Raw genomic sequence first — 25,149 nt, 5'->3', positions numbered from 1 at the left:
TGCGGCGTGCAGGTGTGCACGGGGTGTGCGCGAGGTGTGCAGAGTGTACGCGGAGTGTGCGACATGTAGGTGTGCGGAGTGCGCGGGGTGTGCGCGGGGTGTGCGCGGGGTGTGCCCGGAGCTCCGCCGCAGCCGGAGCGCCGCACCGCCGGTCGGGGCTGATGCTTATCTCGGACTCTCATCTCCCGAGCTGCGGATTTTCCCGTGCCGTGCCAGTCGTGCTGCGCGCAGCGGGAGCGCTGCACCCTGCCCTGCGCCCCGCTGCCCCAGCCCGGCTCCGGGAGCCCCTGCCCGGCCAGCAGCCCCTGGGCTCCGGCGCCGAGCCCCGGCCGCAGCCCGGAGCCGTCCCCTCGCTCCAGCTGACTCAGGGGTGACTCATTTGGAGCCGGGCTGCGGGCGCAGCGAGTGCGCTCCAGATTGGCTGGGAGCGCAGCTCTGGATGTAGGTGGCTGCGTTACACGCTCCGGCAGCGCAGCTCTGCTCCGTGCTCCCTCCTCCTCCTCGCCCTCCGTCAGGATCGCTGCCTGAGCCCGGGCTCTGCTTCTCGCGGGAGGGCATCTCAGGCGGCTCCGGTGGATGCGGGCTGCGGGCGGCCCCGGCCCTGCTCCTGAAGGGGCTCTGCGCTGAAGATGGATGACTTGGCTCTCCTTGACCTGTTGGAGTGTCCCGTGTGCTTTGAGAAGCTCGACGCCTCAGCAAAAGTGCTGCCGTGCCAGCACACCTTCTGCAAGCCCTGTCTGCAGAGGATCCTGAAATCGCAGAAGGAGCTGCGGTGCCCCGAGTGCAGGACCCTCGTCCTGGGCAGCATTGAGCAGCTGCCCTCCAACCTGCTCCTCATTCGCCTCCTGGATGGAGTCCGGTGCGGACAGAACGCCGGCAGGTTTGGCTCGGTGCAGAGGTCGGGGGTCCTGTCGTCCCCCGCCTCCATCAGGAGGGTCCCCAGGGGGCTGCAGCTGCACCAGCACCGGCTGGCCACCAATCCCCGGATCCACATGGAGGGGGTAAGGAGGCTCTTACTTCTTTCTTCTGCCCCTGAGCATAGAAAGGTTCCTGCTGCATGCCCAGAGCCAGGAGCCTTCTCTGTTAGCAGCACTGCAGAGTGCTGAAGTGAGGCTGAGTGGTTTGTGTGCGGATTTGGCTGCTGTTTCAGTGTGATATTTGACTGCTTCCAGCTCACTACAGCAGAAACTGACTTGCAGGCTGAGACAAAGCCAGTTGTCTGTTGCCCCTCTTACAGAAACTTCCCAGCAGCTCTTTTCTCCCAGAGTTTTCAGATGCTTCCTGGCTTTTGAGGGCATCTCAGGTGCTTGGACTTTCAGGCAGTACACTGCTTTTGACTGATAGCAATTAAGTCAGTAATTGCAGAGCCGTAACTGTTAGTGGTGGAGAAGGTATTCCCATAGCTGCACCTCAGTTTCCCTGCACTGGAAAAGAAGGGGGGGGGTGCCCAATGCAGCTGCTGCTGTTCTGTCCAAAGTTCTTGGAAGTTCACTAGTTAAGGATTTTAAATTTGACTCACTTATGACTGTACCTAGGGATGATTTACTGGGCTAATTTTAAAATTCTAAGTTCTTTCCATCATTTTCTTTAACAATACAAAAGCTTTTCTTGAATAATGAGGACCGGATATTAGACCTGTTAAAAGAGCTTGGCTCAGTTGGAATTCAGGGAAGAGACTTGTGGCTACACCTTTCCCACATTATATTCCTGGATTTCCATTTCTCTCACCTCAGCTGCTCTGCACATTGCCTCTAAAGCCTTTTAATAGCACTCAGCAGCTTGGCTGAAAGGGGTGCTGAGCCCCAGAGCCTGCTCAGAGCTGTAGAGATCAGGCAGGCACAACACAGATGTGGTGCCCATGGAGCCATGCAGGTGCTGCTGCGTCCTGTGGGTGTGAGCTGGCACGTGTGATCCAGGGAATCTCTGTGGTGCTGGTGAGGGATCTGATGGATCTCACACCAAACCTGTGGGTGTGAGCTGGCACGTGTGTCCCAGGGAATCTCTGTGGTGCTGGTGAGGGATCTGATGGATCTCACACCAAACCAGGCATCCCTTGGGAACTCCTGTCCCTGGTGTTCCCTCTGTGCAGCCTGAGCCCGGGGCACCATCCCAGGAGCACAGCCTGGGCCAGGGGAAGAATGGAGCAGGTCCTTGGGCTGGGGGCTCCCTCCACAGGGCCCTGCTCGGGGTCACACCCTTGCTGGGAGCCCCCAGCCCTGCAGGAGCTGCTGGGGGACAAACCCTCGGGCAGGGGACAAACCATCCAACAGTGACAGCTTTCAGTCACTGCCACCCCAGGCAGCATTCCAGCTGACAAGGAGAAGGTTGTAGATTTTCCAACTGGACTCTCCTGGCCCTGGATAAAAGAGCACAAATGCACTTGTCTGGCTTTCTTCTCTCTCACTCATTTCACATTTCCTGAACTGGTTCTCAGGACAGGTAGGAACTTGCTGCTGGTATAAAATGGCAACATCCATCCGTCCGTAGCTCCCAAAAGCTTTTAAGACCAACTTAAGACCAAACTCCTTGGAATCAGCAGAGCCAGTGAGCACTGGGGGAGCTGTGGCTGGCTCCCTGGCACTGGGACAGCCCTCTGAGCTCCTGTGCCTCTCTGGGGAGGGATATAAAACACATTATACCGAAATACTCTTAGACTTAATTAGGTACTTAATTATAAAACACTTTGGAATCCTCTGCTGCGAGGTGAAGAATGCAAGGTATTAGTCACATTTTGGCTTTAGTGGTTTTGAATACCTGCATTCAGGACCAGACATTGCTTTGGGTACTCCAGCGGGATGTTAATGGATTGGGAGCCTCCCCTGAGCTGGCACTAGTGACAGCAGCACATCACCCAGCACAGCAGGGACACGTTTGAAAGATGAGACAGTGCTGAGGGTGACTTGTCACCACCCTACCATGGATGCTTGAGTTCCAGGGTCACCTGAAGGAACCTGGGTAAGCAGAGACCTGCAGATCCTGTGAACTCAGAGCAGATTCTTTCTGCCAGGAATCACAGTGAGAGCAGCGCTGCTCACCCACCACAGCTCTCCCTGGGCACTGGCACTGCAGCGTCCATGTGCTGCTGCAGCAGAGGCTCATGGCTCCCCAAACCAGACTGCCCCAGCCTGCAAGGGCTGCTGACCAGCCCAGCGCTGCCCACCGCCCTGTGCTGCACAGCAAGCACAACTGCCCTGTGCTACACACTCACACCGCTCTGCAGCCTGAGCCACCACCCAGCAGCATGGGGCCAGCCTTTGGTTTCACCAAGGCAGCTCTATAAATAAACTTCCTTTACTCCCTGGAGCTGAGAACATCGCAAGTTTGATCAAAGTTTCTCTCTCAGCAGGGAGGTTTCCTTGCCAGCTCTTTGCTCTTCATGCTCATCCATGAAGGCAAAAAATAAACTCAATCCCTCATCAGCCAGCGAGCCAAGAGCTCATCTCCCGAGCAGGAGGAGCCAGCAGGCCCCCACGGAGCTGCTGGGTTAGCACAAGCACGGCCCTGCTTTGCGGGCAGCAATTTCCCAGAGCCAGCTGTTAAAAAACAGGGAATTTTCTAATTGCAGCCCATCCCAAGGGATTTATTTGCTGGCATTTAAATCCCTTTTGAACGCACTTCCTACGAGCAGAGCAGCCGTGGTGTGGGCACGTGCTGGCTGTGTGCACGTGGAGCCGTCCGTGTGTGCCACGGCCCCGAGCCCTGAGCCCTGCTGTGCCCTGCTGTGCCCTGCTGAGCCCTGCTGTGCCCTGCTGTGCCCCTGCTGCTCCTGGCCAGGCCTTCAGATCTCCAACAGCACTGCAGGGAGAACTTCGGATTTTCCGAATCTCCACATAAGAAACTGTCTGGAATTTAAGAATAAAGGGACTTGCTGTGGGGTGTATGCGTAAATGAGCCACGCTGGAGCCTTTGAACTCCGAGGAGCCGCCCCTGGCATGTGCCAGGTGTGGTCACCGCCTGTGCTGAGCTCCTCCTCAGCTGGCTGCAGCCCCAGCCGAGCTGGTGAGCAAGCAGAGCGTGTGCTGAGGTGTGCAGGAGCCTCCCACGCCTCTTCAGGGGGCAGGATGACCCCGCTGCACCCTGCAAACCCATCCAGGCGCTGACAGCTGCTGGGGTGCTGAACCTGGTCATGCAGCAAACATGGGACACTGAGCCAGAGGAAAAAGTTCCCCGTGTGACAGCTTGCCTCAGGAAAACACGGACCACGCAGATTTAACTGTGACTTGGGCTATTTTCTCTTTGCATGAACTGAGTGCTCAACACCCCCTTCCAGCATTTCATGGGAGATAGACAGATAACACCTCTATTGGGATAAAAATACTCTGCACTCCAACGTCCCACCTTCACACGGACGTCTATAGATAGTGCTTGCGTCTTGGTATTTTCTTCTCCTCCAGAGTCATCTCCAGCTCCTTTCTGCCTTTGACAGACAGGGCTTGGATTGCTGGAGCTTCTCGTTCAAGCAAACTCCATGTTTGCACCTGGCAGAGGCAAGCGAGTTCCCTGGCCCCCTCACTGAGCCAAGCCCCTTCCCACCCTCCCAGACCCCAGCAGTTCCCGTGCAGTCCCAGCAGTGACCCCAAACCTGTGTCCTGTCCCCTGGGCTGGCCAGGAGCTCTGGGGATGTCACACACCCACAGGTGCTGCCTCAGGCTCTGCCTGACGTGGTGCTGCGGGCTCCTTCCCTCCAGAGCATCCTCACAGCTGCTGGGGTGGTGGGGTAGTGCCACAGAGCCCCTCAGCTGGGCACAGAGAGGCTTCATTTGGCTGCACAGTTCTGTGTGGCCTTACAGCCTTTCTGGAGGAAGGATTTGTCCCAGGTCTCCTCCAGTGCCATGTCCCTTCTGGGTTTGTCTCGTTCCAGCTGAACAAGGAGTTGCTCCCACTGTGCTGGTGGCAGCTTGTGCCAGGCTTTGGTGTGTTTCCTCCCTCTGCATGTTGTTCTAGCACTTTTGTCTACTACAAGGAGAGTGAGGTCAGTGTAGGCCGATGGACACTGCACACCCCAGAAGCTGAGTGAGCACCAGAGCCAGCACAGGGCTGCTGGTACCCTGGCGGTACCTCTGGCTCCGGAAACCCAAAGACCTCCACAGCCAACAGCAGGAGCCAGTTTCCCTGGTTTTACAAAATTAGGTACCAAGCTGCAAACACATAAAAGTGTTTTAATTTGTTTCCAAGGCAATGAGTCAGGCTCAGATGGCGAGTCAGGAATAGCACAGCAGGGCTCCTCTGCAGCTCACCTGCACAGTGCCGTGGTCAGCCAGGAGCCCCAGGGTCTGGGTCCCTTCTGTCACACCCTGCTGCTCGCTGGCCACTGTCCTGCGTCCCTGGGCTGGTCACTGGCCTGAGTTTGGGTTTTCCCTCTGGAGGGAGGGTGGGGAGGAGGCACCGTGCTGTGAGCTCTGCAGGGCTGGGGGCAGCAGTGTCCCCACTGAGGGACAGGACAGCTGTCCCTGCTGCCAGCGCTGGCCTGCAGAGTGGCCAGACCTGGTGCCCACTGGCAGAGGTGCCCACGGTGCCCAGGGCTGGCACTGCTGGCTGAGCAGCCACATCAGGGCTGTCTTTCCCAGCACAGGAGGGCACAGAACCAGCGGGGAGAGGGCTCGGGAGCAGCAGCAGCAGCAGGGAGCAGGATGCAGGTTTCCTCCCTGCACAACAAACAGCCTCTTCTGAGAGTGCTGCTGAGGCAGAGCATCATGACTGGGCACGCCGAGGGCTGACACAGTTTGTTGCGTGCAGCTCACACCCATGACACGCAGCCCAACCACTGCCCGGGCCTGCTGACAGCAGCAGGGCTCATCTGCTCCTGCAGCAGCCAGCCGAGGCCTGGGAGGGTTCCCTGCACCCTCTGCAGGCCCAGCACGTGGGCCCCAGTGCCAGCACACCCCTGCCACGTCCCTGTGTCCTGTCCCAGACTGTCCCTGCTGTCCCTGGGCCTGCAGCGCTGCCCTCACCCAGCCAAGCCGCTCTCAGCTGCTGCTCCTGCTCACCTGGGTGTCCCCATGGCTCACCCAGGCCAGGGCAGCCCGTGTCCCCTCCTGGGCAGCCCTGGTGGCTCACCTGGGCCAGGGCAGCCCCTGTCCCCTCCTGGGCAGCCCTGGGGCATCCCCAGCACAGGGCCAGGCATTCCCCTGGGGGCTGGCTGCCAGCAGTGCTGCCTCGGCCTCTCTCACCCTCCCCATCAGAGAAGCTGCTCTGTGTTCTCTTTAATCATTTCCCCCATTTTCCATGGCACCTTTGCATTCCAAAGCCAGGCCATGTTCAGTGGTGACCTGGCCTTGATGCTGTGAGTGGGCACAGGGGGTAGGAGCTGCCAGTCCCTCTGCCATTGCCCCAGCCACGGTGCAGATGGAGCAGCACAAAAGGAGCTGAATCCACCCAATTCCCATCTCCAGCATCTCTCCATGATGGCCAGCTGGCTCAGGAGCTGGTGGCCCCCAGCATGGGCCATGGCCAGGGCTGGCCTCCCATTTGGGCAGGCCCAGGGGGGAGTGGGCAGCTCCAGGGCTGACGTGAGCAGGAGGGACTGGCTCTGTTCTCCTGGTGCACAGTCTACGTGTGCTTGGAACACAGGAACAGTCCTCCTCAGGGAAGAAATAATGCAGAAACCACCCAACTGTCTGAATCCTCAGAATGTAATTATGTGAAGAGATTGAAATGACAAGTTCACTTTTGAAGGTTTTGTTCTCTGTGACAAGGCTGAAGTTATCTCCTCTGCTGAAATGCAGAAAAACAGAATTGTAATGGCAATTAATTTACATTCAAATAGCTCTTTTCATCCACCTGGATCCTGCAGAGCCCTGAACGGTGCTAGCTGAGCACACGAGCAGGTGATGGGGCTCATTCATGCCATGGAGACATGGGCAGTGTGGCAGGATGCTGGAGGCAGCTCTCAGGAGTCAGCATGGATGGAGATGTCCTTGATCAGCTCCATAGAAAGGCAGTGTGTGCATGTCCCTCGGTGTCAGGGGGGGATAAGAGCCAGCTCCAGTGCCCAGTGTCAGTCACTGGAGCAGGGGCTGTGCCCTCAGGCCTGTGCTGATCATCGCAACCCCAATACTAGCCCTACTCCTAGTGATCTCCTTCTGAACCCCATTGCCCCTTCCATTTTCCTTAGCACACCTCAACTAGGCCTACTCTTCCTGTCAGCCATGTTGAGCTTAGCAGTGTACTCCATCCTATGATCCGGCTGAGCTTCCAATTCAGAATACGCCCTGACTGGGGCGCTACGGGTGGTAGCTCAAACAATCTCCTATGAGGTCACCCTAGCTTCTATCCTCCTCTCTGTCATCCTCCTCAGTGGTAACTGCTGGCCAGTGGAAACACTGACTGTCCCAGGGGGAGACATTCCCCCTGCCCAGAGCTGTCCTGCACAGGGATCCTCCCCATGGGCAGCTCCCGTGGCACCCAGAGCTGTCCTTGCCCTGCACAGAGACCTTCACTGTGGGCAGCCCCCCTGCCCTGGCCCTGCACAGGGATCCTCCCTATGGGCAGCTCCCCCTGCCCTGGCCCTGCACAGGGATCCTCCCTATGGGCAGCTCCCCTGCCCTGTCCCTGCACAGGGCAGCTCCCGTGGCACCCAGAGCTGTCCTGGCCCTGCACAGAGACCTTCACTGTGGGCAGCTCCCCTGCCCTGTCCTTGCACAGGGCAGCTCCCATGGCACCCAGAGCTGTCCTGGCCCTGCACGGGATCCTCCCCGTGGGCAGCTCCCCTGCCCTGTCCTTGCACAGGGCAGCTCCCATGGCACCCAGAGCTGTCCTGGCCCTGCACAGGGATCCTCCCCATGGGCAGCTCCCGTGGCACCCGGGCTGGGATCAGCCCCTTGGGATTCACTGGGGACAGGCACAGGGGCAGCTGCCCCAGGGCATTCCCTGCACAGCATTGGAAAGTCACAGCTGGCAAACAGCAGTGCAAGCCCCTCTGAGGCCATTCCTCTGGGCAATTCATGAGTGCCCTGCTGCCAGTGCTGAGGAGTTGTTTCAGCCCATTTCAGACCATCACAGGGTGCATTTCTCTGCTAGGAGGAGATGCCCCACATTGCTTCCTCACACACATATACGTATTTTTAATCTTTGTTTGGTGCAGTGGGAGACTCAAAGGCATTGGATGGCTGCCCAGCACAGCTGATGCCAAATGCCAAAAATAGTGAAAAAAATAAAATCTTTTCTCCCTTATTGGCCTCAAATCCATTGAGAATGGGGACAAGGAGATGAAGTGCATCTGCCATGACCATCCCTGCTGGCAGAGGGGCCAAGGACAGAGAAGCATTTCCCCCAGAGATGGTGCTGAGGCAAGGGGGTTCTGTTCCACTCCTGGCATTCCCTGCTGCCCTCTCTCCCCAGGGCTGCCCCATGCTCTCTCCGGTCACCCCAAGGCAAGGAGCACCTGGGGCTTGGCTGCTCTGGGAGCCTGAAGTAGCTCCTGGGTCTCACTCAGGCATGACGGAGGGGAAAACAGAGGGGAAAATCAGGAAAAATGAGGCAGCATTGGAAAAGTAACAGGCACCCCCAAAATAGGTTTCTTTGCTGCAGTTTCTCTCTCTCTGCTGGGCAGCCATGCTGTACACAAACCCGCAGCACCTTCAGCTGAGTTTTCCCTGAGCTGCTCCCCGAGTTTTCTCTCAGGGCTGTCAGACACATGCCAAGCCTGCACGAGGGACCGGACCCTGTGTGCAGTCCTGGGCTGAGCACTTTGCTGCCTCTGCCACCCTGCTAAAATGAAATGCTGCTTTGGGCTAAGGAGAAGCAGCTGGCCATGCTAACGGAGAAGGTTCCTCCAGAGCGGAGCAGGTCCTGCTCCTCTGTCCCCTGCCAGGGACAGCTCTGGCCTGGACAGCCTCTCCCTCAGCCACCTCAGGCACTCCTTGGCTTTATCACAGGTTAATTACCACGCCAGTTTCTGCCTTTGCAATTAACCTACTTTAAATAAAGCACAACAGATCCCTTGCAGAGGATCTGGGACAGCCGGAGTGGGCAGGAGCCAGCCTGAGCTGAGAGAGGCTCAGCTCAGCTCAGAATATTCCAGACTCTCAGCCCTCTGTTGCTTGCTCCCTGTTCCCAGTTAGCACCAGGTATGCATTCCATTTGAGAGTTTCTCTTCTTTGTAATACATTTCCATAACTCGTTCATGCTGCCTTTAATGTTTTGCTGTGTCCTGCCGTTCCCTCACATCCCAGACGTTGCTGCTCCTCCTTCCCAAGCCCTGTTCTTGCCCTCTGTGAAGGTCCCATTTGTGTTCTGGTTGCTCCTGAGGCAGCCCCAGCCCTGTGCTCCTCGTGCCAGTGGTCCCAGTGGGGTTATGAGGGAGAGCTGCTGTCCCCCCCGTTCTCCTCAAGGCAAACTCACCTGCCCAGGTGTGTGTTGGTCCCAGCATGGTGATAAAGGAGAGCTGCTGTTCCCAGCCTGTTCTCCTCCTGGCACGCTCACCTGCCCAGGTGTGTGTTTGCAGGGAGTCCCCATGGCCCCACAGAGGATTTCCCTGCTATTCTGATGAGAGCAGCCCTGGCCCAAGCGTCCCTTCCCCGCTTCCTTTCTCCCGGAGATGTGCTGTTGGTGTCACTGAGCCAAGCACAGGTGTTTACTCTGAGCACAAATTAAGAGGGAGAATGACTTAATTAGAACTAAACATTAAACTAATTGCTTCCCCTTTCAAAGACTTTGAAGTAAAAGCAGTACATGAAATTTTTCTCTTCTTGGTTCCTTTTCCCTAGCAGGCATCAGGGTTTGGGGATGCTGGAAGATGCCCTCTTTCCAAAACTTAACTATTTCTATAGGCCATTTGATCTTTTCTACACTTCTGGGAACTAATGTTGAGATTCTTGTTTGTACCCTCCTGACCTCTGAGAAGTGGCTGAGAGAGAGGGAGCCCTGCAGGATTCCTGCCTGAGCCTGGTCACAGACAGGGGTGGATTTGGGGAAATGCACAGAAAAAGGCAGGAAATCAGGGATGTGTCGCTGGTACAGAAGTGACCTGTGAGATGGCTGGGAGGGGGTGACTGTGGCTTGGAGAAGCTGCAGGCTCTGTCCTCACCATGCCCCAGCACCTGGCAGCCTCCAAAGACAGGAGAAGGACAATCCAGACCTGCAGAGCCCCGTGAGGAAGAGCTGAGCAGCCTCTTGTCCCTGGGCACTGGCACCTCAGCTTGCAGCTGCCCAAGGCTCCAGAGCTGGGGACAGCCCCAGCTCCCAGCTTGCCAGACTGGAGATCACAGTGTGCCCCAGCTGAGAGGGCAGAATGGAGGCCAGGTTTGGGTTAGCCCCTAAGGTGGGGGCTCAGAATTTGGGTTATCCCCTAAGGTGGGGGGCTCAGCATTTGGGGTATCCCCTAAGGTGGAGGCTGCAAGGAGGCACAGCCCCACACAGAGCTTAGGGACAGGCATGGCTCAGCACAGCAGCTCTCTTAGAGCAACTTGGTCATTTCATCTGGGTCACAGTCAAGATCACAGCGTGCCTGCTTCTCTTCTGGGTTTGCTGTGTCTCTTCTATGTCACATTACTCTGCAGCAATGATACCATGAATCCACCCCTTCCCAAACCCAGGATAAGGCTGGGTTAATCCCACAGTCACACGTGTTACAGCAGGGATGGAGCCAGGGCAGCACAGAACCTGCACTCACCTCGCTCTGCTACCTTCTCCTGGCAGGTGACAGCCACCAGCTGGCCTGGATGATGGCTGTGACCTCCAGTCCTTCTGAAACAGAAATACCTGGGCCATTAAAATAGATATTGTGCTGCAGGAGCCCTTATAGCAGGCAATAAGATCCCATGGGAAGAGCAGTTTAAGGCCTTAACTGTTTCTTAATATTCTTAAACAAGTTCAGCCTGCTTTTCATCTTGATACAAACTTAGCATAAGTATTTGGGAGCTTGTCTTCATTAGTAAAACCCATCAAGGAAGGATGTGGGTAGTTAATCCTAATAAATGCATGCTTGAGCCTTAGACCTCTGCATTTTTTTCTCACTAATTACCAGTGCTTTTGGGGAGCTCTGTCTGTGTGGGATGTATGTCAGGGGCTGTTTCTGGTCCCCAGGTGCCACGGGCCAGGGCTCTGTACTCGTACCGCGGGCACAACCCGGGCGAGCTGCGCTTCAACAAGGGCGACACCATCGTGCTGCTGCGCCAGCTGGACGACAACTGGTACCTGGGCGAGCTGAACGGCGCCAGCGGCGTCTTCCCGGCCAGCTCCGTGCAGGTCATCAAGCAGCTGCCCCTGCCGCGCCCTCTCTACGGCCTGGAGCTGCGGGGCCGGGACAAGGCGGGCGGCAAGGACATCCTCACCTTCCCCAAGGTACTGCCTGGGACACCGGGACAGCGGCGCCGCCGGGCTCTGCAGCTCCCCGGCCACGGGAGCTCCTCTCTCAGGGTCCCCAGCCCACAGACACTGCAGCTCTCCTGCCCCCCTGGAGCCCCTCTCTGAGGGTCCCCAGCCCCCTGCAGCTGCCCGGCCCTGCCACCCCCCAGGGCACGCAGGGTGGCACAGCTCCGGACAGGGACGGTGACCCCGGACGGTGCCAGCCCCGCGCTCGGGGCTGTGGCTCCAGAGACCTTCCAGCCTCCCCTCCCCGGCAGAATTGTCCTCCAGCCCCCCCTCTCTGGCAGAATTGTCCTCCAGCTCCCCCTCCCTGGCAGAATTTTCCTTCCAGCCTCCCCTCCCTGGCAGAATTCTGTCAGCACTGGTCTAGACATTAATTGTGTTGTGCACTTCAGCTTGAGATGCAGGGTGTACATGGCACCGGCACCAGTTCCTAGAAATAAAATTAATACTTGTAATGCCCATAATTACAGCAAGCTCTGCTTTGTGGCTGTTTTATAGGAGGACGCAAGCAAAACATCTTATTTGGAGTTCTAATATATTTTTTTAATGTCTTTTCATTTAATGAAATCATTTTAGCTTCAGTAATGACTTATTCAAGTCTGGCATTGAGAGACACAAGTTAGTTAAGGGACATATACAGCCACCAAGGGATTAGAAATTAATTCTAGAGAAGGCAAAGGTAGGGCTACTGTGGGAAACACAAGGCTCTCCTGGCTCTGACATGCAGTTTGTGCCCCATTTTATCATGTCTTCTGGGACTTGGGCAGAAAAACATTTCCAGTTTGCTCACACACAGAAATGACAGGATGGCCTTGGCACATGTGTACCTACACACACACTGCAGGCTTTAAGCCTTATTTAGGAGAGGGGAAATGAGAAGACCACCCCTGTTGTAAAATATCAACAGCTGAGAGCCACCTGTGCCTCTCCTGCATGGTCTCCCTGTCCATCCCAGGCATTGAGCACATCGCCTGCCACGAGCGGGTGAGAATCTCAAGTTTTGCAATTCATTCATGTCAGCAGTAAATCATGATTAATTCCTCTGGCACCCATGGTGGTGAAAGGGCTGTCACCACATGCCCTTTGCTACCAACACCCTGATCAGCAGTTTCCAAGAAGTACTGTGTGAACACTGCCCGTATGCAAACTCAGGGCCTGCCTCTCCCTCATCAACCCCAGCCCTTGGCAAGCCAGGAGTTCTTCAATGGAGGCAGCACCAAGCCATGAATGCTCAAGCTGGCAGAGGTGGAACTGGGTGGATGTAATCCTGCTGGGAATGCCACCATCAGTGAGGGCCACTGAGCCCGTGCCATCCCCTCAGCTGCAAGATGCACCCCCATGTGCCAGCACAGACAGGGAAAGGGCGACAAGTTCAAACACCAAACATCCCTTCTAATTCAGTTAGAGTTATTAAGTACAGCTCTCCCAGTACGTCTGCCAGCCAAAGATCTGGACAAGGAGTGTGTTATCCTCAGTCACCCCTTCTCTTAGCACAAGTTTTAAAAACCACTTTTAATTTTGCTGTCAGCTTTGAATGGGGAATTTTACACCCCGAGTTTGTCAGTGACACCAGCTGAGAGAAATGACAGAGCCCCAAGATGTTAAAGATGGCCTGGTAAAGGTAACGCCACCTGAGCCCTGGCTGCCAGAGGGAGGGGAGCAGAGCCTTGGGGGCAGTGCTGGGCATCGGGGGCAGTGCTGGGCATCACGGGCACTGCCGGGCATCGCGGGCACTGCCAGGCATCGCGGGCAGTGCTGGGCATCGTGGGCACTGCCAGGCATCGCGGGCAGTGCTGGGCATTGCGGGCACTGCCGGGCATCGCGGGCAGTGCTGGCTGTAACCCCTGAAACCCCGTGCCCGCTGTTGTCTCTTGCAGCCCAGCACGGCCCAGCAGCTCCTGCAGGCCACCAAGGGCCACTGGTCGCCGCCGCCCCGGGCCGCGTCCCTGCGCCCGGCCAAGGCCCCGGCAGAGCCGGCAGCGCTGCCCAAGGCGCCCGAGGCGCGCAGGAAGAGCCTGCGGCAGTTCTCGCTCACCACGGCCCTCAACACGCTGAACCGCATGGTGCACGCCGAGCGCCCCGCGCTGCACATCAGCCCCCCCGTGCTCATCAGCTCCAGCAACCCCAGCGTGCCCACCCAGAGCTGCGAGAGCGCCGAGATGCCCTGCGGCACCCCGCTCCAGGTAAGGCAGCGCGGCCGAACCCGGGCAGAGCCTGGGCACGGGGAGCCGGGGCCGAGCTCACACCCACACTGACCCTCTGGAATTCAGCCACTCCAGCCTCATTCCTTCTTCCCACTCTGACTGAAGATCTGAGCACAGAGCCTTCACAGATATCTGATATGGGAGAGAAAGGGGGTTTTACATTTATATGACATCTTTCATGGTGAATGTTGCTCCCACCTTTTTAGAGCAGTCACCCAGCCACTGGCAGTCCGTGTCCAGGCAGGAACACCCGGTGGGCACTTTGTCCTGAGCACCAGCCTGCAGAGAGCTGGGATGTGATATCCTGGGTTACAGAGGGGAAATGGAACCCTACAGGAGTCCCTTAATTCAACTGGAACTGTATCCTGTCTCACACCCCAAAAGGATCTCACCCAAAAGTCTCAGTGTGAACCACTGCCAAGAGCAGAAATGAGAGCGTGGCCATGTTATGGTTTGGCCTTAGCAGGGTTGGAAATCTCTTGTTTCCAATCAGCAGTGCTGCTCCCAGAGGTTTGCAGGGACCCTGCCTTTTCTGGGGCTGCACAGGATGCAGCTTTCCTTTTCCATCTCTGGTTTGGGCTGCAATGAGCTGAGATCCCTTGCACCGCTGCAATGACACTGAGCTGCAGTGCTGAGATCCCTTCCTGAGCCCAGGTGGGCGCTGCCAGGGCGGCTGGGAGCCGAGGGCGCAGGGGCTGCACCCCAGCACAGCCAGCAGCCGCGGGGCAAGGCCGGGCACAGGGGCTGTGCCAGATGCAGGGCTCCCGCCGCAGGACCCGCCTGCCTGGCACTGCCCCACCAGCAGCAGGTCGGGCTCCTCTCGGCCCATAAAAGGGAATTCCCAGCTCTGCCCCAGCTCCTCCCCCGGCTCCCGCTTCCCCTCGGCTGCCAAGCTCAGCTGGAGCCAGAACCGGTCTGCAGGGCTGCGGTGGCCGTGCCTGTGCATGTGCCTCTTGTGCAAGCGGCCGTGGGCCGAGGGCAGCGGGGCACCCACGCCCTCCTCTTCCCGCTGGAACCTCCTCCCAGCACAGCCCAGAGCTGATTCCCTGTGCTGGCAGTGCCGGGTGTGACCCAGAGCTCTGCTGTGCCCGGAGCTTGGGGAGGGAGCTGATGGACCCCGAGCACAGCCCAGCACAGCCCAGCTGCTCATTCCCTGTGCTGGCAGTGCCAGGTGTGACCCAGAGCTGATTCCTTGCTCTGGCAGTCCTGGATGTGACCCAGAGCTCTGCTGTGCCCGGAGCTCAGGCAGGGAGCTGATGGACCCGCAGCTGGTGGACCCACAGCTGCCTCCTGCACACCCGGCTTTCCTGAGGGACAAGTGTGGAGCTGGCAGTGCCCAGAGCCCCGTGCTGGCATGGGCAGGGCTCCCCTCCCCACCAGGAGAGTCCCAGCAGGGCCTTGCCTGTGTCAGCAGTGCCGGGGCCGCATTGGTGACACGCTACAAAGGGAGATGGAGCAAGAGAGGGATTTCAGGAGAGGCAGAGAATTAAACCCTTTGTACTTACAAGGACTTGCAAGGTACTCGTGGGAGATCAGCAAAAGTGAGTGCTGAAATCAGTTATACGTGACTCGAAAACATTTCTCCCAATCTTTTTTCCCCCTTGTGATTTGCAAATGCAAAGGCAGCTTTGAGGATGCTCTAAGTGATGGCTACTCCTGGACACAGTGGAACACAGAGATTGAAAGCATGGAGCTTTCCACACAGAATGGGACATTTGAATACAGTTCCATCAGGAAAACCAGCAGAAGGCTGTCATTTTTTTTCCAATGCAGAAAAATCAAACTCCAAATATCCAAATTTCAAGCATTCTGATTATGGCAATTAATAAAACAGGATTATAATTTCCAGTCAACTTTATGAGCACCTGGTCCAATCCTGCCTGGACTAGAAAATGAGGAATGCAGAGAAGGTTTGAAGCTGACCTGCTACTCCAGGTCCGAGACAGAAGCTGGAATTGCTGGGGTGTTTTAATTAATTTAATTTACTGGAGAGCACCAGGGCGGGTGAGTCACTTTACTTTTTCCCTAGGTCCCTGCCAAGCCAGTGCTCCCGCACCGCGTTACAGACATGACCACTAGAAATTAGATTTGAAACGAACATGAGATTAAAGCCCCAGCTTGCATCATTAAGGTCCTGTGGTGGCTGCTGGAGAGCGCAGCTGCCGCCACATCCAAAAGCAGAGCGTTCCGCTGCCCGGAGCTGCCCGGGGAGCCGCTGCCGCCGCCCCGGCTCGGAGCTCCGTCCCGGACAGGGCCACGGTGCTGCTGCCCCGGCTCGGAGCTCCATCCCGGACAGGGCCACGGTGCTGCTGCTGCTGCCCCGGCTCGGAGCTCGGAGCTCGGAGCTCGGTCTCGGACAGGGCCACGGTGCTGCTGCTGCTGTCACCAGGGCTCGGAGCTCGGTCCCGGACAGGGCCATGGTGCTGCTGCTGCTGCCCCGGCTCGGAGCTCTGTCCTGGACAGGGCCATGGTGCTGCTGCTGCTGTCACCAGGGCTCGGAGCTCGGAGCTCCATCCCGGACAGGGCCACGGTGCTGCTGCTGCTGCCCCGGCTCGGAGCTCCATCCCGGACAGGGCCACGGTGCTGCTGCTGCTGCCCCGGCTCGGAGCTCCATCCTGGACAGGGCCACGGTGCCGCTGCTGCTGCCCCGGCTCGGAGCTCGGAGCTCCATCCCGGACAGGGCCACGGTGCTGCTGCTGCTGCCCCGGCTCGGAGCTCCATCCTGGACAGGGCCGCGGTGCCGCTGCTGCCACCAGGGCCCAGGGCACAGCAGGGCACTGCCAGGCCCCGCCGCGGTGTCGCCTTGGGCGAGGGCAGGGCTGGTCCGGACGGGAAGGAGCCGCTGCTGGCGCTGCTCAGCCCGGGGATGCTTTGAGCTGCGGGAGGGACAGCCCGGCAGGATGGACAGAAGGGACAGCCCGGCAGGATGGACAGAAGGGACATCACCATGAGCCCAGCGGGGAGATGAGGAGGGACAGGGAGAGGGAGCAGCCCAGCCCTGCTCGTGGCCTCAGTGGGGGGACAAGGAGCGACCCCGTGGCACAGCTCAAGGCACAGTTATCCCAGAACTGGGGCTGCAATTCCTCCCTGGAACACCAGAGACCCTGAGAGAGCCCGGAGGGGACGCTGTGGCGGCTGGTACCACCCTGCAGGTGCAAAAGGACAGCGGGGATAGGACCAGGTGGGGATCCATCACAGGGTCTCCATGATCCTGGAGGTCTCTTCCAGCCTAAACGATTCCATGATTCTGAGTCTTCCTCTTGCTGCCTGGTCCTTTTCTAAGCAAATGCACCAGACTCTTCCATTTCCTGAAATGTCTCTGGTGGTTTTTCAAGGGTGGGTGAAGCCAGTCAAGGGTTACTGCTCCTCCAGGGGCTGAAAGAAGCTGATAAACAGATTAACACTTTGTTTTCTCTGTTTCCTTTCTCCCACAGGTCTACCCCGCACCAGGAGCACTGGGGCCCCCGGCAGCCATCGTGACCCTTCCCCACCTGCAGCACCACGGGCCAGCCTACCTGTACGTAGGGGAACCGGGCTATTTGGGTGTCATTTGCTGAGGCCTCAGCAGGAGCCTGCTCCGGCCAGGCAGGAGGTGCAGACAGCCCGGAGCACAGCTGGGATCCAGGGGCAGATCCATGCGGGAACGGCCCTGGCTGCTCTAAGCCGGGGTGGCAGAGATTCCAGAGCTGAGTGCATCTTCCTGCCTCACTGCAGGCTCCATGGAGAAACGGTTCTGCCTGCTTGCCAACAATACATTTTAATTTAAGTGTAAAGAAACTAATTACTCCTTAAGTGCCTCTAGTTATTTATCCTGAAACCTTCATGGCCACTGGTGTTTTGAACAATCCAATTTCTGAAAACTTTCATAGAGTTAAAATCTGCAGATAACACTCTATGATGATTACATCAAGGGAAGAGTCACCACCCTGGCATTTAGTAAAGCATCTGAAATAACAGCAGCATCACAACACGCTGTTTACACAGCACTCAGCAGCCCTGGTGCAGGCCAGGTCATGGGAATGCTGGTGCACCCACAGCTCAGTGCTGTGCTGGGACCCACACACACCACCATCAGTCAGCCAGGACTCCAGCACACAATAATCCAAGGCACAGGAGAACTCCCAAGACCTTAAAACAGTTTGCAGAAGGACGGTGTGAGAGCGTGGCACCAGCCTGGTGTGCACAGGGGCAGTGTCAGAGCAGCCCTGCAGGGCCTCACCTCCAGGTGACTCTGAGCAGCTCCTGGGCACACCCAGAGCCCACCTGGGCTGTGCCAGCCCCACGGAGCCGCCCCACACTCACTGCCCAGCAGGGCACACCTTCAGGTGCCTGTGCTGAACTGCAGGGAGAGAGAAGGTAACCCCCTGAGAGTCCTGGGACAGCCCTGGCTATCCCAACACCCCATCCATTGTTTGTTTTGTAAATAACACCTGATACTTGTGGTGTTGGGCTGCAACTCATTGATTCTTGGAGCAGATCACATTCCCTTTGAAAAAAACAACAGTGCATTCAAATGTGTTACACTGGAGACAAATTCAAGTTCTTTAAGGAACAGATAGAGAAAGGTTTTGAAAAATGCACCGTTTTCTTTTGCTGCTGTTTTGCTGTGTACTCACACATGGGTCAGAGGGAAGAATGAAGCTTCAGCTCCTGGTCCCAATCCCAGAATCACAACAGAGAAGTCTAGGGGGATTTCAGACCAATTCCTTGTCTGATTTCCTCACTACCCTGGAGTGGGGCCATGTACCTCCTCCTACCTCCTGCTCTGTCCATTCTCTGTGGCCTCCAGTGGCTGCCACTGCTGTCCCTGTGCTCCAGGCAAGGAGGAGGAGGCAGGGAGGAAGGGAGGCAGGGCAGGAGTGGTGCTCTTCCCTGGGCCTCCAACACCTCCTGGGGATGCTCCAGGCAAGCAGATCGAGGCCTCTGGTTTCAAAGGCAGAACTGCCTGATGCTATCTTGAACACAGCACTATAACTGTGCTCTTTCAAGAGCTTTGCCTTAGGACAGGTACTTGTCAGGCCCTGATCCGTGTTTCTGATGGAGCACTCGCTGTGTGAGGTGCAGAGCAGCACTTTCCTCCTCCCCAGCACTTGTCACCCTGTGCCTGGGCTGGCACTTCTGGGAGAGAAACCGTCCTCATGAGCTGCTTTGTTCTGCATTCCTGCTGGCTCTTCTCTTATCCACGTCCCCTTTGGCCTGAGGTGACAAGCGCTTTCCTCCCTGCGAGTTCTCTCCACAAACGCTCGAGGAAGCCCTGGCTGAAGGGCTCTGAGCACAGCCAGCAGCATCCTCCCCCTGCACTGTTAAACTGTGGAGCTCTGGCACAGCCAGCAGCCTCCTCCCCTGTACTGTTAAAGCACAGAGCTCCGGGGTGCTCTGGGCACAGCCAGCAGCATCCTCCCCTGCCCGGTCAAACCGCGGGGCTCCCAGCACAGCCAGCAGCCTCTCCCCCAGCCCTGTTAAGCCGCAGAGCCCAGGGATGCTGCAGCCGCCCTGCCGGGCCGCTCTCCCTGCCCTGACAGCCTCTCTCCCCAGGTGCGTGGCTCTGCACTCGTACGCGGCGCACGGACCGGACGAGCTGGAGCTGCAGAAGGGAGAAGGGGTCCGTGTGTTCGGCAAGGAGCAGGACGGGTGGCTGCGGGGCATGTCCCTGGTCACCGGCAGGGTCGGCCTCTTCCCCAGCAACTACGTCAGCCCCCTCTTCAGGTCTGGCACTTCTTACGTGGAAATAAACGGGCAGAGGGAAGGGGGTGACAGAGAACTTGGGGTCTTCTTGTTTCCACGGAGAGTCCCTGGCAATGCATCCCCCAGTTCTGGCAAGGGACCCCCCAGGACTGAGCAGGGCCAGGGGTCCCTGGCCAGGTGGGATGGCACCCGGCAGCCCTCGCCCTTCTTTTCCAACAGGAAATCCAGTCTCACCGACTCGAAGATGCCTTCCCTGTACACCTCCTGGACGCTGTCCACGTCCTCGCTGTCCTCGCAGGGCAGCGTGTCCGAGGGCGGCCCGCGGCAGAGCCGGGCCCTGCGGCCGCTGCTGCTGCCCGTGCCCATCCCGTGCCCCAGCCGGGCCCCGGCCCCGCTGCGCCGCGGCCGCGGCAGCGCCAGGAGGAGTGAGTGAGGGGGAAACAAGGGTCACATCCCCCGGGAGGGAGTGACGGGGAGCGGGGGAACAGGGACACATCCAACACATCCCTCAGGAGTGAGTGAGGGGGGAAACAAGGGTCACATCCCCCGGGAGTGAGTGAGTGACGGGGAGCGGGGGAACAGGGACACATCCAACACATCCCTCAGGAGTGAGTGAGGGGGAAACAGGGGTCACATCCCCCGGGAGTGGGTGACGGGGAGTGGGGAGAACAGGGACACATCCAACACATCCCTCAGGAGTGAGTGAGGGGGAGCGGGGAGAACAGGGTCGCATCCTCCAGGAGGAGTGAGTGAGTGAGGGGGCTCGGGGGGGAGCAGGGGACACATCCCCCAGAGCACACCAGTGCTGCGGTTCATGGTCCCTCAGCCCCTCCTGGCCCCGACTCTGGGGAATTCTGGAATTCCGGGGATGTGACTCAGCATGGAGAAATTCCTGCAAAGCTTTGTGCAGAGCTCGGTGGTTGCGTTCTTTACGAGGAGGCCGCAAGGTTTATCTTCATCCCATACGCGCTGTTTTGTAATACACTTCCCGAGTATTTGGGGAGCCGGGTGTGTGTTCCCAGCTCCGGCAGCAGAGCAGCTCCCGCAGGCAGCAGAGCCGTGGCAGGGGCCGCTGTCAGAGCTTTTACACCCGAAATGGGTCCCGGGGCACAGGGGCGGGCACGGGGTGGTCCCTGGAGGCTGCGGCCCCAAGGATGCTGTGAGCGGGGCTGTCGGTGCGGGGCTGGTTATAACCGCTGCTCTCTCTGCACGTTCCGGGTTCCTGACTAAATGCTTTCCGCGTCCTTGCTCCGCAGACGGATCCCTGCAGAGGCCGGGCCAGGCGGGGACCCCCGTGCAGATCACCGGCTCCCTCCGGCGCCCCTCGGCTGCGGGGCGAGCTCAGCACTTCCAGCTGTACCCGCACAGCGTCCCCGGCACGGACGAGACAGAGAGGCCAAACCCCTCCTATGAGGCTGCCCCGGCGCTGCTGGTCAGGGGAGGGGAGAGCCGAAGCCCCTCGGTGTGCAGCTCGGTGATCCTGGACGCCAAAGAGCCCTCGGTGAAGAGCGAGGCCGCTCCAAAGCCGCCGGCGTCAGCCCCGCCGTCCATCCTGGTGAAACCAGAAACGTCCCGCAACAGCGCCGAGAAGGTACCGAACCCTCCCTGCCCCAGAGCATCCCCGCGGAACCGCAGCGGCTGCCCAAACCAGCCAGGGCCAAATCCCCGAGGGCTCTGCTCCAACCGCACCAATTCCTTCCTATAGAAATCGGGGGGGATTGACACACGCCTTAGGAAATCGGGGTTTGGTGCTGCTGTTTAGATTAGGCCCTGAGGAAAGGCAGGGCACTGCAGGCGCTCTGTCCCTGTCACCCAGCTCAGTCACAAGCAAATCTCGAGACTTTTCTGAGGTCATAAATTGAGCAAAAATCTGTGAGTTTGGGAGCAGCGCCACAGAACTGCTGTCAGGCAGAGCTTTGCAGAACTCCCCCATCTCCCTCATGTCACTCGGGCTGAGCCATTTGGAATGGGAATTTCTTTCCCGTTTGGCAGCCAGAGATATATTTCATAAAGCTTCCCTCTCCCATAGTACCCAGAGCCGTGCCCAAATCGTTCCACATGCCCCCAGAAGCCCAGCCAGCCTCAGGGCTCCCGGGCAGCTCAGCATCAGCTTCAGCATCAGCTGAGGGAGCCCGCGGCTGTGCCAGGGCCGGAGCGGCAGCAGCTCCTGGCGCTGCGCTGCCTCCCGCTCCCAGAGCAGCGCTCCGTGCTCTGCAGGGCCGCCGGCACCGCTGTGCTGCTCCCCGGGGCTCTCTGCCGCCACAGCATCACCCTGGGCTGCTCTGCTGAGCCCCGCGGGGCCCGGCCGCCCCCGAGCATCCCCCGGTTCTGCAGGGCAGGGCAGGGCAGGGCAGGGCGGGCTCTGCAGTTCCCGCCTGACTCTGGCCCCTTCTCGCTGCAGCAAGTGAAGACGGTGAGGTTCCAGAACCACAGCCCGCCGCCGCCCAAGCGGCACAGCCTGCAGCCCTCGCCGAGGCTGGCCCGCAGCAGGACAGAGCCCGGCCCCGAGGCGCTCCTGCCCGAGCCCCGCCTGGGCCCCGAGCTGCTGGTGCTGTACTCGCCGCGCCTGGGCTCCAGCCCGCTGCACCCGCGCCGGGCGCTGCACCCCAAGGCGCTGTCGCTGGACCTCTCGGGGCAGCTGACCTTCCCCATCAAGAAGAGCTACAGCAGCATCTCGGCAAACTGAGCGGGTAACGCCGCCTGCCTGCCTGCCTGCCTTCCTCCCCGCTCCCGCTCCTCTCCCTCGGCGCCCGGCCCCGCATCCTGCCCCAGCTCCCCGGGCAGGGCCCGCTGCTCCCGCACCAACGGCGCCTCGGGGGCTGGGGCACCTCGGAGGGACCCCGCAACCCAGGGCTGCCCGAGCCCGGGAGAGGTGCCCGAGCCCCAGGGCTGCCCGAGCACGGGGAGAGGTGCCCGAGCCCCAGGGCTGCCCGAGCACGGGGAGAGGTGCCCGAGCCCCAGGGCTGCCCGAGCCCCAGGGCTGCCCGAGCCCCAGGGCTGCCCGAGCCCCAGGGCTGCCCGGCTCCGCGCCCCGAGCATGGGGACAGGTGCCCGGCGCCCCGGCCCTGGCAGAACCGACGCTCCCCAGGTCGCAGCACCGGAGCAGCGGCAGGGCGGGAAGCGCGCAGGTAGCGGAGGGAGTTACCCTTGCTTTGGTCTCCTCAGGGCTGCAGAAAGCCCACAGAGATCAAACACCGGCTCGTTACCTGCCTGCCTCAGGATAAAGAAACCATAAATCAGAATCAGTCAGCTCCTGGCTGATGGTTCATGCTGCCTTTGAGGGGAGGGGGTCGCTCAGATTTTTTGTTTGCGTGGTTGCTTTCTTGCTTTTCTCATTGGTTTTAGCCCAGGAATTTTAACACAGAAGCCTAAAAGGTGATTTGGTAGGCAAAGAGCCAACGGAAGGGGCTTTGCCATCACTGCAGTCACCCAGGCCCTGCAGTGAGGGCTCTGAATCTCCCTTCTCCTCAATGCTTGTTTTCCTCTGGTCACCTGTCAGCTACCTCCTGCCCCTGAGCTCCTTCCAGCCCTTCCCACCACCCGCCCACTCAGATGTGGCTGTTGTAAATATCTCAAGCGGGATTCATGGGTTTCAGATGCATGAAGCACTGCCTATGTAACAGAGAGCAGCACTCAGAGCTCGCCCTGCCCCAGACCCCCTCTGCCCCAGCATTCCCAGCTCTGGTTTGCAGCTCGCTCCAGCCCAAGCGTTCTCCTGTGAATCCCAGGGAAGCCAGCAGAGCTCTGCTGGCTCCAGCTGTGCCTGCTCTCTGCCAATCTGCACAGCAGAGTTTGGGTTTCACGCTTAGTTTCCATTGCTGGTTTATCCATGGGCAGTTCCCAGCCCAGCTGCAGGCACCGGCCGCCCTCTCCTGACGGGAGGAGCTGTGCTCCCTCCAAACCTGCCCTGAAATCCCATCCTCGCTTCCCTGCCTACAAACCCGGGGAAGGAACTCCACTGGTCAATGGAGACTCCTCAGAGAAGGACATTTTTTCCTAAAACCACACAAAGGGAATGGATAAAACAATTCACTGTGCCATAGCCCCTGTGTGTGGAGCAGGGTCTGCCCGTGGGGATTTTCAGAGGCACAGCGACCTCCAAGGCGCAGAGCTGCTCTCACTCTGTGCCCTCTGTCAGCAATCCTGCAGAAACCCCCGACAAGCTGGAAGCCTGCGCTGTGCCCTGGTGTGAAAGGTGGCAGCGGCTGCAAACTGAGGGTGAGCCCAGCTCAGCCATGGCACCTCAGACAGCTGAATGCCTCGGGGAGACGCGCTGGCTCTGCGCTCAGGACTCCCGACATCCTTCCAGAGCTGAGCCAGAAAGCAGCTGGCTCTGAGACACATCCCCACATACAGCCAGAAATGAACAGAATTGCACTAACCCATCAGCCCCTCTCTCCTTCTGAGAGCTAAGAATGCAAGCACTGGCTCCAAACGTTTTAGTTGGAAACACTAGAGCAGCCTGGGACTGTGTCAAATCTCTCATTTATCATTCTTACGAGGTTTATTCAGTGCCCAACAGTCACTGAAGTTAATTTGTGAAATGAGTGTTTGAAGTGCAACCACAGCTGAAGACTTCTCAGGTTGTTACAAACTTCAGCATCTGTCCCATTTAAAAAGCAACACTTCCAAATATTCACGAGATCGGTGTTCAGAACCCCAAACTGTCCGTGGAGCTCCCCAGGCTGATCCCTTTGCACGTGCTCCCAATGGGAAGCGCTGATGGATCCGAGACTGCCTGGGGACAGCACACGAGGGACCCTGAGCCAGGCTGGGGAGGATGGGAGGGGAATGGAGGGGGGAAATGACCCAGCCAGAACAGAGCCCACAGGCAGGAGGGCTCAACAAAACTTCCTTAATCCTTCACATGACCAAGCAGGGAGTTCCATTGCCTGCTTTCTGCGTCCAGCCCAGGGAATGCTCCAATGAAATGTTACAGCCAGGTCACCACCAGTGAGAAATCATAAATTACTATTTTTACATTACATATCTTAGAAACAGTAGGATGTATAACATTTGCTTAGTTGGTGATGGATAGGAAGAACAAATAATGTTTAGTTTATTGTTCAGAGACACTTGTACAAATTCAGGGATGCTGAATATTTTTTCCATGAAGTGAAGTTCATTTTTTAAAAAGGTTTTTTCAATTTAAGGTACTATTTGGGAGAAAAGTCAATAAACAAGAAGATATTAGTTTCCTGTTTTGTATTAATCCTCAGGCTATTTATTTTGTATCTCTGTAAAAAAAAAAAAAAAGCAATGGTTTAAAGACATTTTAAGTTTTCAGAAGTTTATTCATCTAAGTTTATAGCACTAATGCTTAGCTCTGTAGCTTGTAGATAATTAAATTAACTGGGGCCAAATGGATTACAGCCCCTCATGCACTGGGGAAAATGGGGCTCAGGAAAGATTTGGCACCCACTGTGTGAGACACCAGCCTGTGGGAGCTGCTGTGGCACCATTAAAACTTTTTGCATGAAAGCATGTTTATTTTCCCTTTCTTATTTCAGGTTTTGCCTGTTGGGAACTGAGGGCAAAGGGAGGGTGAGAGGGCCACTGACTGTGGGTATGAACTGGAATAAAAGCATCCTGAGGCAGAACCCAGGAGAGAATAAACCACGATGAGACCCTAGATCTCCAAAGTGCCAGAAGGACTCAGAGCAGCACAGGTGACACCATCCTGGTCCTTGCCTTGTGTCACACCAGCTCCCACCTGCCAGGGCCACCCCTGTACCCAGCCAGGCAGCCCCAGGCTCTTCAGTTAAAGCCTTTGGCTCCATCAGCTTGGGAGGGAGCTGGGTGCAGCTCAGAAGCAGCACAGCTCCCTGGATGGAGCAAGGAGTGGAATTGTAAGCATGGCGTTCAAATTTGTTCCTGAAGACCCTGCCCATAGCTGGAAAAGAAGGGTCTCCAGGGTAACTTTCTTTCCAAGAGAAGCCAAAACACCACA

General features: G+C 58.0%; 1 protein-coding gene across 1 annotated transcript; it reads left to right on the top strand.

Moving 5' to 3' along the window:
• Positions 1-82: 82 nt before the first annotated feature.
• SH3RF2 (SH3 domain containing ring finger 2) lies at positions 83-24,786 on the top strand. The gene is made up of 8 exons (XM_074552515.1): positions 83-1,001; positions 11,026-11,283; positions 13,188-13,493; positions 16,949-17,031; positions 19,050-19,220; positions 19,419-19,624; positions 20,456-20,790; positions 21,601-24,786. The coding sequence occupies exons 1-8, from the start codon at positions 630-632 to the stop codon at positions 21,883-21,885; spliced, it is 2,016 nt and encodes a 671-aa protein (XP_074408616.1). The 5' UTR covers positions 83-629; the 3' UTR covers positions 21,886-24,786.
• Positions 24,787-25,149: the final 363 nt, after the last annotated feature.

This window comes from Zonotrichia albicollis, chromosome 15, assembly GCF_047830755.1.
Source record: "Zonotrichia albicollis isolate bZonAlb1 chromosome 15, bZonAlb1.hap1, whole genome shotgun sequence".
Taxonomy (NCBI): domain Eukaryota; kingdom Metazoa; phylum Chordata; class Aves; order Passeriformes; family Passerellidae; genus Zonotrichia; species Zonotrichia albicollis.
Note: the sequence above shows the minus strand (reverse complement) of the source record. Positions and strands in the feature narration are given on the sequence as shown.